Source organism: Empidonax traillii, unplaced genomic scaffold (assembly GCF_003031625.1).
Source record: "Empidonax traillii isolate 1590-97213 ecotype Southwest subspecies unplaced genomic scaffold, ASM303162v1 scaffold552:size469881, whole genome shotgun sequence".
Taxonomy (NCBI): domain Eukaryota; kingdom Metazoa; phylum Chordata; class Aves; order Passeriformes; family Tyrannidae; genus Empidonax; species Empidonax traillii.
In genome coordinates, this window is record NW_020955745.1 from 121,887 (window position 1) to 139,565 (window position 17,679).

At 35.6% G+C, this 17,679-nt stretch overlaps 1 protein-coding gene across 1 annotated transcript in view; it reads right to left on the reverse strand.

Moving 5' to 3' along the window:
* The window catches only part of CCSER1 (coiled-coil serine rich protein 1), a 337,000-nt gene that overhangs the window by 47,344 nt on the left and 271,977 nt on the right, over window positions 1-17,679 (reverse strand). Inside the window, exon 7 of the mRNA XM_027897604.1 lies at window positions 5,053-5,136. Within this exon, the coding sequence (XP_027753405.1) occupies window positions 5,053-5,136 (84 nt within the window). The remainder of the gene's footprint in view (window positions 1-5,052; window positions 5,137-17,679) is intronic.

Consider the following 17,679-nt stretch of genomic DNA (forward strand, 5'->3'; position numbering starts at 1 on the left):
CCTAAGAAGTAAAACAATCATTTTCACAAGTTCATTAAAAAAAGTTTCATTCTTTGTCTGTCAAAACAAGTTGTGATGTTAAGACTAAAATTGAAGGGAATAGCATTGGCATAACTACATAAGGTGCTTTTTACACTTAACCTAAGTGTCTTTCATAAGCAGTTCATCAGCAGGAATCAAACCATCTAAGGCTTTCTGTTACACTTCAAAGCTGAATAACAAGTACTCATCTTCATGATACTTCAAAATACCAGCAATTGGCTAATTGCCCATTATTGAAATCAATCTAGAGAAAACAGCTAAGCTTGCTATCATTCTTGCCCTCCAGGTATACACAATATTTAGGAAACCGCCACAAAACAAACAAACAAACATACCCCCTTATCAATCCCCAAATAACAAAAAACCAAAAACAAGCAAACAAAAAAAACCCAACCCACCCTCCCTCCCAAAAACAACCACCCCCCCACATCTCCTCCCCCAAAAGTACAGTAAAAGCCCCCCACCTCCTCAAACCATTTAACATAAAGTTTGGGCAAGGAAGCAGAGCTTGTTTATGACTTGAAAAGGAAAACAAAACAAAACAAAAAAAAAAGGCAGCCGTGCCTTGTCCAGTCGTAAAGCATTACCTTCTACAGCCTGAGGTAAAGCCCACTTAGCTAGCACTGTACCTAGCTATTCCATGAACGTAAAAAGTCCCAATACTTGATAAAGAGCCACCTCCACAGCAGAAAAGTATCTCCAACAGTTGGGCCATAAGGGGGATTAATTTCCTGACTTAACTTTGCCTCCAGTTCTACTCAGAATCCACTCAAACTGCCTCCCTACTTTTTATTTCTGTGGCACAAGACACATGACTCAAGTTACACAGGGAATCAAGGTTGAAAGGATAATGCTGTTAACACTCATTTTTCAGCGTGAATGTCGCTGTACCAGTGACAGCAATAGAATAAATGTTACTGTAAACAGCAGTCAGTTATTTTTGCCAATATACCATGAAAATATTTTCTGCTTAAAGTCATTTTAAGTGCTCACACTGCAGTGGAAAAAGATCGATTTGGGAAAAGGTACGTAAAGATGTGGTTGCAGGTAGAGCTGGGCATGAGAGTGCCAAGGTTTCAAACATCTTTGTGCCCAATGAAAACTAAGACATTTATTTATTTCAGTTAACTTGGGGGGAGTGGAGCAGGGAGAAAGAAAAGAGAAAAATACAAAAGAAAATAAGAGCACATTAATGACTCCATTAGCAAACCCTGCAGAATGGATACACTTAATTTCTTTGATTTACTAGATAAGATAATATTTTCACAAATGAGTAGAGCTTTGAGACAATGCGATGTTTCAAACCCAAATTTTGAGTTCCTGCTGAGGTTTACCTTTACAGGGAGCCTTAGAGCAGGTTTTAGCACCTGACATCTTGGAAGACAAACTCTCCTTCAATTTCTGAAGCAGGTATTTTTCAGGAGATAATGGGAGCTTAGAGGAATTAATCCACCTCCCTGACTACCTCTATTTATTTGTCCAAAGACAAACAGATACCCTTCTGATGACCAAGGGAGTCAATCCAAAATAATCACTAAAAAGAGAACAAACAAAAAATTCACAAGGGACTACTTTTATGTGTGCTTTCCTGTTTGCTCAGAGGTAGGTGATAGCTCCTTGCAATTTATCCTTTCCACTTTGGTATTGTAGCTAAGCATCTAAACCCTTCTTTTCATTCCTGAAGTATTAACCTTTTTCTCCCTTAAAAAGCTAGATAATAATTACAAGAGAGAACAGTTACAGGTGTTTTGAACCTTCATCAGCTTACAGCAAGTCAGCTCACACTCCCCCTTGACATTTTCACCCTCAGCTCAATTCAAAGTCTCCTTCATAATGCACTCAAATGAGGCAGAAATACTTCTTTACAGTATTTGAAAGTGAAAAAAAAAAATATCCAAGGGGAGAAGGGATGATAACTACATAACTCCAGAAAAATGAGAGAAAAGAACGAAGCAAAAGCTTCTGGAGAGACAAAATTTACCTGCAATTCACTTTAAGTTAATTGAAGAGTTCTGCAGTAAACCGATTAACCAAGGGGTTTACATCTACATGCAAGCATTCAACTTCATGGAAAATAACAAGGAAAGTACAGATTTCCATGTACTTCTCAAGAAGTACAAAACTGACTCCCACTCAAATCAATTTTTATGTGCTATCTCTGAACAAGCATCATGATGCCACAATTTCAAGATCAGTATGTTGTATTTACAAATTTTATATTTCCATATTCAGAATGACAATGGAACATGAGTTGCCCTAAGATACAAGAATAAAAATGGTAGTTATCCATCAAGTGCTAAGCCTGTAATAATTTGTAAATGTGGAAACGTACAGTTTCATTAGTCAAAAATTACTGCTCTTAACTTTTGTAAAATTCACTTTCTGAATATTTAGTCTTACAAGCACATAAATAACTATAGCATTAGCAGAATATTAAAGCATGTTTTGTATCATTTTCAGCCAATTTTAGGAAAGCAAAGAAAACACTGTAAGAATTTTCTAGCAATCATTTTAAATTTAATCCATTTCTAACAGCTCTAAAAAGAGAGCTTACTTTTCCTGGGCAGTTCACTGCATGCAGCTCCTAAAAACACCTCAGGCAATCAAGAGCAAACCTCCTGAAGTGCCATGGTGGCAGGGCCAAGGGCACCTCCAGGAAGAGAGCAATGGATGTGCAGTGCAATTGCTGGTGGCCACAGGGACCAAAACTCTGCTTCTCCTCAGAGGACTTCAGCTTACATCACCAGCTTTATACAGGTTCATCAGGGAAACAACAGGGGCTAACTGTGAACATATTGAGGCTTTTTTAGATGCTCAAGATGAAAAAATGTCATTGGAAATCGCTGTTCCACAGCCATCTAACCTTAGACAGCGTCTATGTCTAAGCTGAGTGGGTACTTCCCCAGCCAGATTGCAGAGGTCTTTAGTATGTAGACATTAGTTCAATGATCCCATGACAACGTGATAAAATCACTTTGTTTCTGAAAGAATGTCAAAACGTTCAGTTCTAGCACAACTTCTAAGTGTGTTTTCAGTGCGCTCTTTTACTGGACTGTTACTAATTCTAGCTGCTCTAGAAATCCTTGCATGTCTTACAACACTGCATCCTTCAACAAATCAATCCCCCACCTTTTTACAGATAAATTTTATTGCAGAAGACACAGTAGAGATAAAAAAAAAAAAAGATTCATCTATGACTGTACTTAGACATCTCAGACAAAATAATAAAAATCTTTTTTTTCCAATCCTGTGGGCGTCCACTACTTTTTTTTCTCTAAACTAAAAGTAGTTTCAGTCATATTCACCTTCCAATCTGTCTTTATTTAGTACAAAAGGAGTAAATCAGATATATTGAGTCCTTTCAAAACTTAATTTCAAATGACTAAAAATGAGGTTTCAGGAATCCCACCTGCACTCACTCCTTTTTTACGAGTTCTAGAGTGTCAAAACTCAAGTTAATTAATCACGGATTAAAACTGTGACACTTACTTTCAATCATACAGAAACTCTTATTTCATAGCCCTAGGAAGTTATAGTTTTTTTGTCTTATTATGACAGTTCCCTGTGAGACTGACATATATACAGATGAACTTTGACAACAGTTACCAACAAATGAGCTACAGCTCCCTGTATCAACACAGGGTAATTTCACACCGACAAAACTGTCAACCAGTTACATAGCATATGTTCTGAACTAGAGTGATATAAAATTAATGCTCCAGGACTATGCAGAAGCTTGATGTACCCTGTGTCCTATTTTGTCATTTAATTTTAGATAATTACATACTAGATCATTTCTTAATGTAGTCAAATATGAAACAAAGAATATTGATGACCTGTATTTATTTTGCAGATGTTACAATGGCAAATAGATCTTTCATCCTTGAGCAGCATTACATTTTTTGCATGTAACTTGAAACTTCGTTTTTTATGAGCTATTTGGCATAAAAGTATACTGGTGTTTTTAGTGGGTATATAAAAGATGCAATAATAGATAGACCTGAATTAATTCTGTTCCAGTTCTGAGATAGTCGTGAGGCATAAGATAGAAAAACACAAAAAGGCCCTGAGGTAGATCAGCTAATTAAGATCTAATTAGGGAAACAATCCCATATCCCAAAGGGTGCTAAGACAAAATCTTAGGTGGCTGCATACCTGCAGCTTTCATGGAAGGAATGCATGTGCTGAATGCCTTCCTGTATGTGGTGACCCTACATGCTCTCTCTGCAGAGTAAACATTTCAGTTCTCTGTGAGTAAGGAGGTAAAAAATTGCTCTTCCTTTATTTAAAAATACTGAAGACATCCATGTTTCATCAATAAAGGAATTTTAAAATTCTGTTAATACACCCCTAATAGAAAAATAAAATGCATTTTCATGTGTTTAATTTTTTTTTTAATTTCTATATCAGGTATTTTACTTCCTTCAGTCACTAGAAAGTATTCTGTCTATCCTTAAAATGGTAGTAGTCAAGAATTAGTAGCCCATATGCTAAGGAAAGGTTCAGCAAATGTAATAGTATTTATTATTTTATGTAAAGACAACCATTAAGGAGAAAAAAAGGCATTTCATTTTCCACTCAACAATCCTGTAGATGTAAAAAGCAGCTCATGGGAGAAGTATTGACAATTTATCAGGCATGTGCATAGCCCTTCAAGATTTCTGGCATATACATACAGTGCTGTGCTACTTAATCTGCCTCTGATCAAGATAACTGTCAACACAATCTTTTCAAAGAAACTTCTACTAGCAGTGAATCTAGATAGCCACTTCAGAGGCTGACAAGTCCCTAGAAATGTACAGTCAGTGTTATCAGTGTTTATCCTCATGATTAACATAGCCTTAGGCTAGCTACTGTGTAGAGGGTGTGAAATTGTATTTCTTTAATTTCTGCTCTTAGAGTGACATTATCAGGTAAGTGAACTCAAAATCATGAACAAAAACAACAACAACAAAAAAACCAACCAACCAAAAAACAAACAAACAAAAAAAGATTGCTGCTTCTGCTTACCAGCTCCTCACGAAGCTGGGCTATGAGTTCATCTCTCTCCTTCAGCTGCAGCTTCAGCACCGAGCATTCATCTTTTATTCCATCCTACAAAAACATCAAAAGAGATGTTATAATAGGCTTAACACTTTTACTTCGCTCTTGACAAGAAAAGGCTGTTTCACACAGTGTGAGATAATTACATTCAAATAATGAAACTCAATTCTCCTTTGTCATGTGTGGTATTTTCAATAACATTTTCTAAGCTGCTCCATAAACAAATTAATGCATCCAAAGACATTACACAGAAATGTGAATAGTTCCCTGCACAGAAGTCCATTTCATTGTTTTCTGAATCTTTTAAGCCTTTTTACTGAAGATCCTATCAGCTCATTCCTTTTCATTTAAGAAACAGCTATGAAATGTTATAATTTTAACCATACAAAACAACATTAGAAAAATATCAATTTAGAAGCACTATTGCAGAGCTCTTGATCTTGGAGAGATGAAAAAGAAAGCACAACAGACATCCAGAGGAAAAGCAAATCACGCATACACCTTTTGACCCACACCAGCAGTTCTGGTATTAACCAGGGGAGAAAATAGTTACCACTTAGCAACAAAACCATTGACTAGAATTCAACTTGACTTGCATGAAAAGGAACCTAATAGCTAAGACTGTAGCAAAACCCAGGCCCACAAGGCAGTCTGCAAGCTGTCCACAGGCGATTTCATGGGTTCATGTAAATCTGAACACCTTATCTGAAGAAGAAATACTGATCACATAGCTTTGTGATGTTCTCATAAACACCCAAGAGGAGAAACTCAAATTAAATGACTGCACTGTTGAGTAATAAAGACCTAAGAAACTAACCAGCCAATTAACTTGTCATACAAATGTAATTGAAGATCTCTATATCCTTCTACCATGGAAAAATATTTAGTTTGGGAAATTTAATGGTTTGGAGTATCAATATTTAAACAAAACCCCACACATAAGCCATACCAAAAGAAAACCTATGTAAGTCTACTGGTATTTGCACAACACTTATTTTGAAAATAAAAAATTGGACCTCTGATTATCAGGTAATAAGTATAAGAGTGGAGAAATTAAGATCATGTAGAGTTCAGGGATTCAAAAGGGTATGACAAGTGTGTGATAAACTTGAACTCTGTCAGTACTGATGTGGTTTTGACTACTTATCCTCCTGCAAAATGCCTTTATATCAATATTTTATCAAGGTTATCGGTCCAGTGAGAACATGGATGCTATGAATATATCAGCCTAAATAACTCAATCTACTCTCCAGTATACACTGTAGCTTTGAAGTCATTTTGTTGAGTTTAAAAAATGATATTTACTACAGATTACATAGAGTATTACATGTTATAATGTTATTCTCATTATTTTTACGAATGCTGTTCATTAATTTATTATGAAAAAAGGATAAGTATTCTGCTCTCCACTGCAGTAACCATGTTTATAATAGGTTTGTTCAATACTCTGGAAATATTTGATAAAAAGAGAAGTCAATTAACATCCAACTCTTAAAAATAACTGTTAAACACAGCATGATCTGTAAATAAACAGTGCGTCTTCAAACTAATTTCTTTTATTAAATACAATCCAAAAGGTTTGTAGTTTAAATTCCAAGTGCACCTCATAAAAATGTAAAAGCGGTTGACTATCATTTTCTTCACTTAGATGCTCTCATACTGTAAAAAAATTCACTATTTAGGTGCAAGTTTGCTATAGATCTGCTGTTATTATCATACACGTTTATGGTCAGGATATTTTTCAAATTATCATCCTCTTAATTACTTTCAGTCATCAGCTATGACAGTGATTGCTATGGCTCAATGCTAGTATTTTTCTGTTTTAGTTTATTCTGTCCATCTGGGAAAATGCTAAACATAATAGAAAATGTGTTTCTCATCAGATCAGGTCACAAGATGACAAATTGTCATGTGTGAAGACAGCTGCAGCAGGTTACGTGTAAGTGCCAAAAAGCATAATAATTTCCATTTTGAAAACTTACTTTATACTTCTTCATACTTTAGAGCGAATATGCATATCATCCTTACTATAATCCAAGGGCTATAAACAGAACTAACCAAATATTACGGAAGACAAATGTACTGCTTTTCCTTTGATACTAATAAGAATATGCTTCCAAAACAGAACCACAAAATTAAACTATCACAAAACTCATTTGATAAATGTGCTGAATTCCAGATGCTAAAAAGATTGTTTACCAACTTAAGGAACTGCAAAAAATCAGCAATTATTTAGGATGTAGTGTCTTAAGGAAACAATCCTAGAACAAACCGAACTAAGAAATTTTAAACTGAATACTAGGTCTAGAAAGGTACATGAATGATGTAACAGTTGAAGCTTCCTCTAAATTAGACAGCAGACCTATACGGCAAAATTAATTCATTTCTGGATACCTGCCTAGAACATGCAGAGAAAACACAAGTTTTAACACGTACAGGATTTTTATGTCAACAGCATAGGAGTCTAGACCATGTACAGGATTGTGGACATCTTTTACAGTTCATTTTATAATACCTGACAGGTGAAAAGCAACAAGTAGTTTTGTAGATCTTACATGAAAATTGTAGAGGAGCACCACTATCTATGTCCCAACAGAGACACCACTTGTGTTAACACGGATCATGTTCATACACTCAATTTTAATACAAGTAAGAGCATCTACCTATTTGCTATTACACATGAGTAGACCTCTGGATATTACAGACCATGTTTTCAGAAATTAGTTTTTTGTCAGATCATGAGTAGTTGTATGGGTTATTGTTAATCTTGTTTTCATGAAAGTCTTGATACTAGCACAAGGCAGAGAGCCTGAACCAGCATTATTTGGTTCAGGTGTCAAAATGAAGTCACTGGTCTGGTCCCTTGATGTGTGTACACCATGGCACCTTACGTACACAGTGTGACCTTTTCACCTTCAGTGCTCACTCTAGCTCTATCTACTGCATCAATTTATATCTCTTGTACCAATTCCTTTCAATCACACCAAGAGAAAAATGATTTGGCTGGCTGCACTTCTTCACATGTGCAAAGCACATTGATTTTGTTTCTTTGGCTCATCTGTTGTTCTGGTGCTGTGCCAGTCCAGTTAGTCTTGGCTGGAGTCCCAAAAATGCTCCCAAAGAGCGTCCACTGACTGCAGGCAATGGTCACACTTAACTCTCCTGATTCTCACATCACGCTGCCCTGCCAGCTGCTGCTTAAGCCCAGTACAAGGGGGAGAGCAGGTCCATGCTTCAGAAATTCCTGTTAGAAAGCTGAACAGGCAACTCAGAGCGATCTCCCGCGGCCATCTTGACCCAGCACAAGCAGAGCCTCACTGCAACTTATTTTTCCAGTAGGAACAAACCAAATCAGTAAAATCCTTAAGCAGGAAACCATGGTCATATCAGAAACAGACATCATTTTGTACATCATCTTTCCATGCAGCTTCAATATTCAAATGATATTTCTAAAGGAACAACTCTGTATTTCATTTCTTGATCAGGAAATCAAATGGAGTTTGGGGAGCAGAGGAGATGGTGTTATAATGATAAATAAAGGCGCTTAATCCTAAAAAAAAAAAAAATCCTTACATAATATTATAACACGTTCTAAGGTCAATTGCACAGAACATTTTACTGGACAAATTATGGTAGCTATATCCATTGAAATACTAGAATTCAATAAATACTCTGCTATGAAAGTAGCATCGAAAAGACTGTGGGTCATGCTACTTTAACTTCAGACTTTTATGAACATAGAGCTAAATAAATAATACTTTCTTCACAGTGATCCACATGTATATTAACTGGGAAACGCAGATTGGACAAATTATTTCATTGCTCTGGTTTTGGTTTGTTTGGTTGGTTGGGTTTTTTTTACTCCAGCTGAAATTTGCTCTCATTCAAGCAATAATTAAAAGCATTACTTTTAAAGGAACAAAGTTTGCAAAACTTAAAACTGAATGATCATAACTGATGAAGGCAAAGATGTGTCTACTCTTCAGCAAACGCAAATAGCAGCCAAGAGTGTAACAATCAATATGAACACATTTTTCCCAATATAACCACTCATTCTTATGGCCAGAATTCATATACACAGTACGACGCCTCCTCTATATTCCTAAATAAATTACACCCTCATTAAGTGAAACCAAGTGAAGCAAAACCCCCTATCCTTCCTTCTCGGCCTATTGTGGAACAATGTCATTGTTCCCGTCTTAAGAAGAGACAGTATTACTTCCTATCCATCTCCTCCATGCCTTCCACTGTTTTATAAGTCTGTATGCTTCCTGCATAAGTACTGTCCTCTCTGTTTAAAGCTAGGAAATATCTTGGTCCTTACAGAAGACACCCTGTATCTCTGGTCAAAACCTATCAACCACCTTTTTTCTAGTTGCACTGTATCATTCATTCAAACCAGGTAACAAGGGTTAGCAGATGAGCCATCCATTCCCACAATACACTATGATATTTTGCTTTGGATTAATGCCTAGGTAATTATTAAAAATAATTCTTAAGGGCACAGATTCATACACCTCCTCCCCCTCATCTTCCATATTTTCTATAGAAGGGGGGGAAAAAAACAAAAAACCATCATCAAGCACCCTTTTGTAAAGCTGAAGTCAAATGCCACAAACTTCAGAATAAACAAATTTTGGGAACAATGTTGCTGTACCTAATTTGTCAAGAATGCTGTAAGAACTATCAAGAATAACGGTTAAACTGTATGTACTTTTTTTTTTTTTTAATTGCAATAATTATTAAGGATGTCTTTCTGAGGAATAAGGCACAGTGTCTGAAAATTCACGTTCTTCATTTAGAAAAATAGGACTATTGTTCCCTTGCGTACTCCACTGTGTCTGCTGACATTGAATCTCAACTGCCTTTCATCTTTAAATCATTTAGTGTGATGAAATCTTTCTGTAACATTTCATACTCCATTTTAATTCTGATTATTCTGGACCCTCTAGAAGTATAACTCTTCCTTTAAATGACTACTTAATCATGTCTTTTGTACTCTATACCTCATTTGCTATTAATCCAGGGAAGACTTTCCTCTTATTTTTAAAAGTTTTTGAGGAAGGGTCTTGTTGAAAGTTTTTGGAAATTGAATTAACTACACAAAACAGATCATCCTTATTCACATGCTGATGACTCTTCCAAGCAGACTTCTGAGGCATGATTAAGATCTTAGGAAGTCAGGTCTGCTCTCCCCCTTTATTGTATTAATTAACGGTCCAAGTAAATCTATTTTCCAGAACAGTTTCTACTAATTTAATCAGCAAGAAAGTAAAATTAAAATAACTTTAATAAAAACCCCAACAAACAAAAACCTGTTGTCTTATTTCCCTCTATCCTTTTACTAAGAAGAATAAAGCAACAGAGAACAGGCATGAGTTAGCAGTTTGACTACTTCTTGCATCAGTTTCATACTTCAAATGAGTAGCTGGTGCAAGAGACTTCTTATTCTGTGCTATTACATTACTACTCCTAGATACCTTCAACAGGCATTTCAAGACTCATTCCTTGGACTAGTTCCCCCAATGCTACTGGTGCATCTTTTTAGGTGAAAATAAACACCTTTTTTTTTTTCTTATTCCCCACAATAATCTTATTTGCCAGGAGTGCCTCTTCAACCACCAGTTTTCTTACAGCATTGTAAATTCTCTGGAAGACTTCATTGCATTTATTAACTTGCAGAAAACCTTCTATAATCAGGGGGGGGTTTTGTTTGTAACCATAATGTTTAGCAATGTAATATTCTCCTATTAACTCTCATTATCACCAGGGAAAAAATACGCTATTCATTCCTCTTTTCTTTCTTAGTATCAACCAAATCAACAAAATCAAAATCTGATCACACTCTTACATGCAAACAACCTTATTCATCATGTAAAACATATAGACTAATTCACATGAAAGATCCGAACTTTGTACAAATATGATTTCACTCACAAGCGAAATGCAGCCACTTTTTCATGGGTATGTCAGTTTCTTTCTGCCAAGCAGCAAGACAAAAAACATTCAGGCCAAAAAGGTAAAGTAAAAATATCTGCCAACGGCAGCATTTTTGTAGAAGTTTCATTACTGCCATACCATTAAATGTATTTCTTCATATTCAGAGAATAATGTCCTACACAAAATCTCATTTGTCTAAACAGAACAAAATGAGCTCAAATTGGATCCTGGTTGCCCTGGGAAAAGATAAATAGAAAAATTTCTTCTAGCTCCAAAAAAGCATAGGCCACTGTGCTCAAGTCTCCCCTCAATCCACTGTTGTCTTCCACTATCATCTTGAAAATGTGAACATTTCCATTATTTTATGCTGAATTCAACATTTAAGCTTTAAAATATTCTTTGTCCTGCTTTCTGGAACCACAGGAAAGCTTCAGACAGGAAGAAAGAGGAGCATTAGGAAATAGTGACTTCAGCTGTTCCAGTTGTGAAAAAACAAAACAACATCTTGTGCACAATAATCAAAAGACACAATATATATTTTACCATTACTGTTTTATATAAAAATACTTTTAGATTCCTGAAGATGATTTGGGGAGGAAAACAATGAGTAAGTTTTGAGATCTTCCAAGCACATTGGAATTAACAGAAGTAATCTTATTAAATGCTCTCAAGAGAATAAGACAAGGGAAGAGATCCAGCCAGCTCTGCTTGAGGTTGTAATTATGAAAATAATGTGTAATTCCAGTAAAGTCTTTAGAATATACAAATGCTTGCACACACGGATATTGTGTGCAAATAACAAATACCTTTTCTTTGGTTATTTTTTTCAGTACTTTCACACCAATCTAAATTACTCCCAAAGGCTTTCTAGATCCACAGTGGTAACACAGTGAAGAAAGAGATCTTCATATTTCGATAAAATGAGACCCCAAAAGTACCACAGCTTATTTTTATATTGTGAAAGTGTACTGTGGAGAACATGATGTCTTCTCAAACTATACGTAATGCTTCTAATTTGCCACTGCTTAAAGACCTTCAAATATTTCAATAAACACGCTATATAATATTACTGAACTTTTAAAGAAAATAGCAATGAATAGCAAAGTTAGGCACAGTTGTCATTCATGTTGATATTTCAGAACATCTCGCTACACTTTATGTAAAATTTGCACATACAAAACATGAAGATTCCCTGCCTTTACCACACTTGCTAAACACCATCAGATTTTTTTCTCTCAATAAAAAATTTTGTATATCCTCTTTTACTTACTGCCCTTTAGTACACTAAGCTCTGACACACATTGCTTCACTAGAAGCGCTGAGGTTTTATCTCTTCCTATCAGTAGGCAAGAACAGATTCTGAATTACAGACAACACACTTCACACAGAGTACACAAGTATAAAGTCAATTTACTTAACTAGACTATACAATCAGTGTGACTCCCTCACAAACTGCATAATCATTACTTACTGACCTTAAAAATGCATTTTTCAGTTGAGAATAAACCTTTGTTCAACCAACAGGAAATTTTGATGGAAAATTTTATGCAGCTATATCAGTCTTTGAATACAATCAACTTTGTATACACATAGAGAATCTGATTTCTGGACTGACATTATGGTCATTACAGAAGACAAGATGGTTATCTTAATGAGTTTTTGAGAAAAAACAAGCAAACAACCAAACAAAAAAGGCTTTGCTAGGTAACTTAGACCAACATAACTCAGCTATCATAAGATAATTGTCCTATGATAGCATAACTAAAAAGATATTACAAAATTTAAGTTTTCTCAGACAATACAATACCGACTATAAATAACAATTACTTTGCACAGTATAGAAAACAGTACAGTCTAATTAGTACACCACTCACTAGCATTAAAAACATGCTAATACAGAAGTGCTCTCACTGTTTCTGGGTTACCATGTAAAGAGATAAAACAATGCACTAAGAAAAGCAGAAATAAAAGTCCTTGCATAAAATAGCAGCAATACGAAGGGTTAGGTTTTGTTTGGCCTTTTAATATATACTGAGATCCCTCTACATTTTAAATCAGAGTATTTCAAGTATTTTTTTATGCAAGACATGTATAACTATATTGTTGTTTTTCTAAAAATGAACGAAAAATGTATTTAGAAGCACCATAAATTCAGCAGTCTCGATAAAATGTTTCTCTGTAAAAGTCAAACTCCCTAAAAATTCCAAGATACCATGGGAAGCACAAAGGCCATAATGTCCAAAGACATCTTTTGTTTATTTCTTTGCAACCAAGTAGCAGATTAGCCCTTACACTGAACTCAATTGGGGATTTTATAACAATGCATTTCCTCACTTTAAAGTGTTTATTTGATTAGAAAAAGCCCTTGACCGTTCTGAATAAAAATTCATCAGTTTTGAAGAGTCTTAGAGGGGCAAAAATGTTCCTGTACCATTGAGGTGGACGAATAGCCTGCCCATGACCTCAGGCAGAGGTTACCCCGGGGAGGTGGATGGAGAACCGTGTGCTTCCTCATCGCAACAGGGACTTGAACCCAAGTCACCTGCATTTGCAGCAGCTGCCCTGGTCACCCCTCACTGAGACTGTTTGAGGTCCCTGCACTTTCTCTCCACGGGAAAATGAAACAAAATCTCAATAGCCTGCATAAAATGAACTCCTGATTCAAGTAGAACATAATTCAAGCTTCTCTGTTACAAATGAGAAAAAGGTACCAAGTCTGTTGCAGACAAGACATCAATGGAAAATTTATGGAATACTGTTGCCGCTTCTGCTTTGTAACAGCACATCTGCTTTACCTTCTTTGCATACACTTATAAGGGTATGTTCTGCAGAACTTTTTATTAACGTTAAAACCCATGACACCAACGGAGGTAAACTAAAGAGTAATTTGCCTAGTAATAACATTGTGATTATGCCTGGGGGATTTGATTTAAAAGCATCCAAATGCTAATAAGAACTAGGTAACTTCATAGGTTAGCTATGATTAGTTCTTACTAGATTTTATCTTTTACATATGGGGAAAGTTGCAGGGTTACAGTCTAAGAAAATACGGGGTTCTTCTAAATGTGTATTTGCATGAATCACCTCTTTCCACTTTTAAGTCTTACCATTTAATTCTTCAATATTTGTTATTATGGAATTGGTAAACCTAACCTTACAACCTCTTCTCTGCTCATTTTGAGCAAACAAAGAAAAATGCCAAGAAACTCAGCCAAAAAAGAGCTTGATGTTATTTTCTTCAGGCAGTTTCCCTAGGGATCCAGTTACTAAAATATTTTTTGTAAGTCACATTTTACATGGTATGTGTGTATCACAGAAGCATTAATTATGCTGTCACTTGCAGTGCAACATTACACCTAGTTAAGTTCCTGCATGATTCTTCCTTCACCACAGTTACAGGGTCTTAGCTGATTATCCTTTCTCATTTTGATTATTCAAAAGCATATTCCACTTATAGCAATGCCTCTGCTGTCTCCTGGCTTTTTTTCAAAAAAGGGTAAATAGATGTATTTCAGCACCCGTTTATTTTCCTGGGCAAGTGTTCTATCCTTACATACCACCAGAGAAGCTTAGTCAATAGATGCGGTGAGCAGGACTAGATAGATTAATGAGCTCATTATAATTCATTAAAGAGTGATGTGAGGATGACTGCCCACTTTAATTAGCTTTATTACTGTAGGAAATTGTTTCATATGTCAAACTCATCACCAAGCATGCCTGGAAAACATTAGAGTGGTAATCAGACTTGATACGAGAACCTTTCATTAGCCTGTAAGGCTAAAGACACTTATAATGACAAAGAAAATGCTAAAAAAATGGACATGAGAGTGGCTAGCATAAAATAATATATCATGTCTAATAATTCAGTGATAAACTTCACAATGGTGATTTCAAGTTAAAAATTTGGTGGAACAGCTGTGTTGCTATGGCACACCATGTGCTCTTCCTGTAATCATGACATTAACTGACAGTAATAGATTTAGAAGGTTTAATAGGTCAGGTTTGCTCAGATAATAAATCCTAATGCAAATTAACTATGACTCAAATATTCAAAAGAAAATCTTAATTGTTAACTGAATTTTCTTCAGAAATATGTGGGCCTCTTTCCCAGTCATTCCTCAGAATAGCAAACACATTTCCACACATTTTTTGGTAATTGTAACTTGCAGATAAACAACAGCTAAAAAACTTTTGAAGATAACAACAGGTAAAAATATCTGGGTAAAATAGCAGAAGACTTGTAATGAGAGAAATATAAAGTTAGCATAAGAGTTTTGTTCTACCTGCAAAAGTCCCACTGAAGAAAGGATTACATTCTAGGACCCACTTTTTTAATGTCTAAAGGCCTGCAACATACTCACATTCAATGCCTCCTCAACATTAATCAAATGGTTTAAAGTCTAATCTCTGTAACCTCAATAATTTATTCCAATCATGACTACTTTATCAGACTAATTATACTCTCTTCCACTCTAAGCAACAGTAAACCTTCCTAAGCCCTACCTTCCTGATTAGTTGTATTTTGAATAAATTGCTTAGTATTATCAAGTTATATAACTAATCAAGATATCGGTATTTGTTTCAATACAAATGTTAAGGAAATACTTTAAAATGCCCCTGTTCTATTCATGAACAGAACAAGTGATGAAACTATAGTATAAATGAGCACTTTTGAAGACCAGGGATGATCAAATTTTTCAATAGCATACCATAATCAAGTATAAAAAATTAGGGCTGAGTATATCTTAAGTGATAGGAATTATTTTCATTTTAAGATGACTTTTAGGTGGTTTTAGAGTAGCATAATTGAAGATCCCCCCCATACATTAGGTTATTAAACAATGTACAATAAAACTGCTCTTCAGCTTGCAAATATACCATTATATGTGCTTTATGTTCTCCAGCCACTCCAAACACCCACTACCTCAAAGCAACTCTTTCTGCTCATATTTTCACAAACAACTTGCTAGTTACTCTTGATTTTTCTAGTGCAAAGGAGTAGGTTTCTTTACGACTACGCAACAGAGTAGCTGTCCATTGTTATTCTCTGTCATATACAAAAGAAGGTGTCTCTCAGTCCTTTGCACAAGCTTTGAAACATTTCCCCCCAGCCAGCAAATGGCTCCACCAGCTATTATTGAGTATGATACTGTTAAGACTGACAGGGCAGCAGCATCTGACTCTCACATATTTTCAGATCCCTGTTGAAAATACGGTACATGTAAGTATCACAAACGGAGAATTAACAAAAACAATGAAAGCCAACACACAGGTTTTTGGGATGCCTTCCTTACAGTTCTGTGTGCTATTATCCTAAAGGCAGTTGTTGCTATTGCACTGTGGCTTACAGATTTAGTAAAATAAGTCTTATAAAAGTCTTCTGACAGGTCATTTTTGAATCTGAGAGAAGAGGAAGCTGAACAAAAAGCACAATGAAGATATTTCAGAAAAAACCTCACATTTTATATTTTCCATTTGTTGCCATACCCATAACTCAATTCTCTTTTGCTTGTTACTGCTCTCAGACCTCTTAATCCTCTTTATCCTGTATTACACCTGCATCAGGCACAATTAAGGTCAGTATAGTTTTCCAAAGCCATGCTGGTTCTGAGCCCAGGACTTTTTATTCCCTAAAGATTTCCAGATACTTGAGAGGGGGTAGGATGAACCCAAGGCTGAAAATATTTACCACAGCATTCCTGGGTCTACTTTCAATTACTGAAATAGATGGAGTGATTTTTGCAGGTTCTATTTTAGGAGTGAATAATACTGACTTCCCAATCAGATAGTATTTGTATGCTTCTCCCTCTTGTCCATTATCTTTTTGAGAGTCAACAGTATCCTTAGCAACTGAGTATCTAGTCCAACGGGTGAAATGGGAAATATTTTTTATTTTAATAATCCAACATAAGGAGGAATATTTTCTGCAGTTTAAGCTGTGAAACAGTAAAAATAGAAGGAAAACAAACACACCACACCAAGACACCCCCTTCCATATCTAGGTGGGAGGATTTGAGCAAGACTTTGGTATAGTCATCTGACAACTGTACGCAGCAGATTTATGGGAGCTTCTGAAAACTCAGTAATTTCAGCAATGCCAGATATGACAAATTAATCTGTTCAAGTGAAGTTTGTTCAACATCACCCTTGTTTATGTACGTAGGATAAAGCTAGCTATAAATTTAGCTAATCCACTCAGATTCATCATTCTGCACATTTTGAAGACTGCCAAATTTCTGTCACCTCACCTTTTTTCTCACTTGCATCACTGATTATTTGCAGTTTTCTGGGAGCTGTGGAATGAAACTGGCCTTAAAAATCAAATCTCAAGCAGGACAGTAACGTAAAAGAGACCTGCTTCGAGTTGATTCTTTCTGAACTTGAAGTACAATAGCCCTTGCTAACATAAAATTAATGTAAAGGCTGGGGGTTGTCCATTTATTTGAAAGGACACTCAACATACTAAAAGTTGTGTTCAAAATGTTACCTGAGACATTACAGGACTGATTTGTGTACTTTCCATTTTATTATTAAAGAGCTACACAACCAAACCATTTGGAGAGCTAAGACATGAAGTTCTTACAACAAGTTTGTTTAGATGTTTTGTAAATTATGTTTTACACAATAAAGACATAGAAGGAAAATAATCTGTAT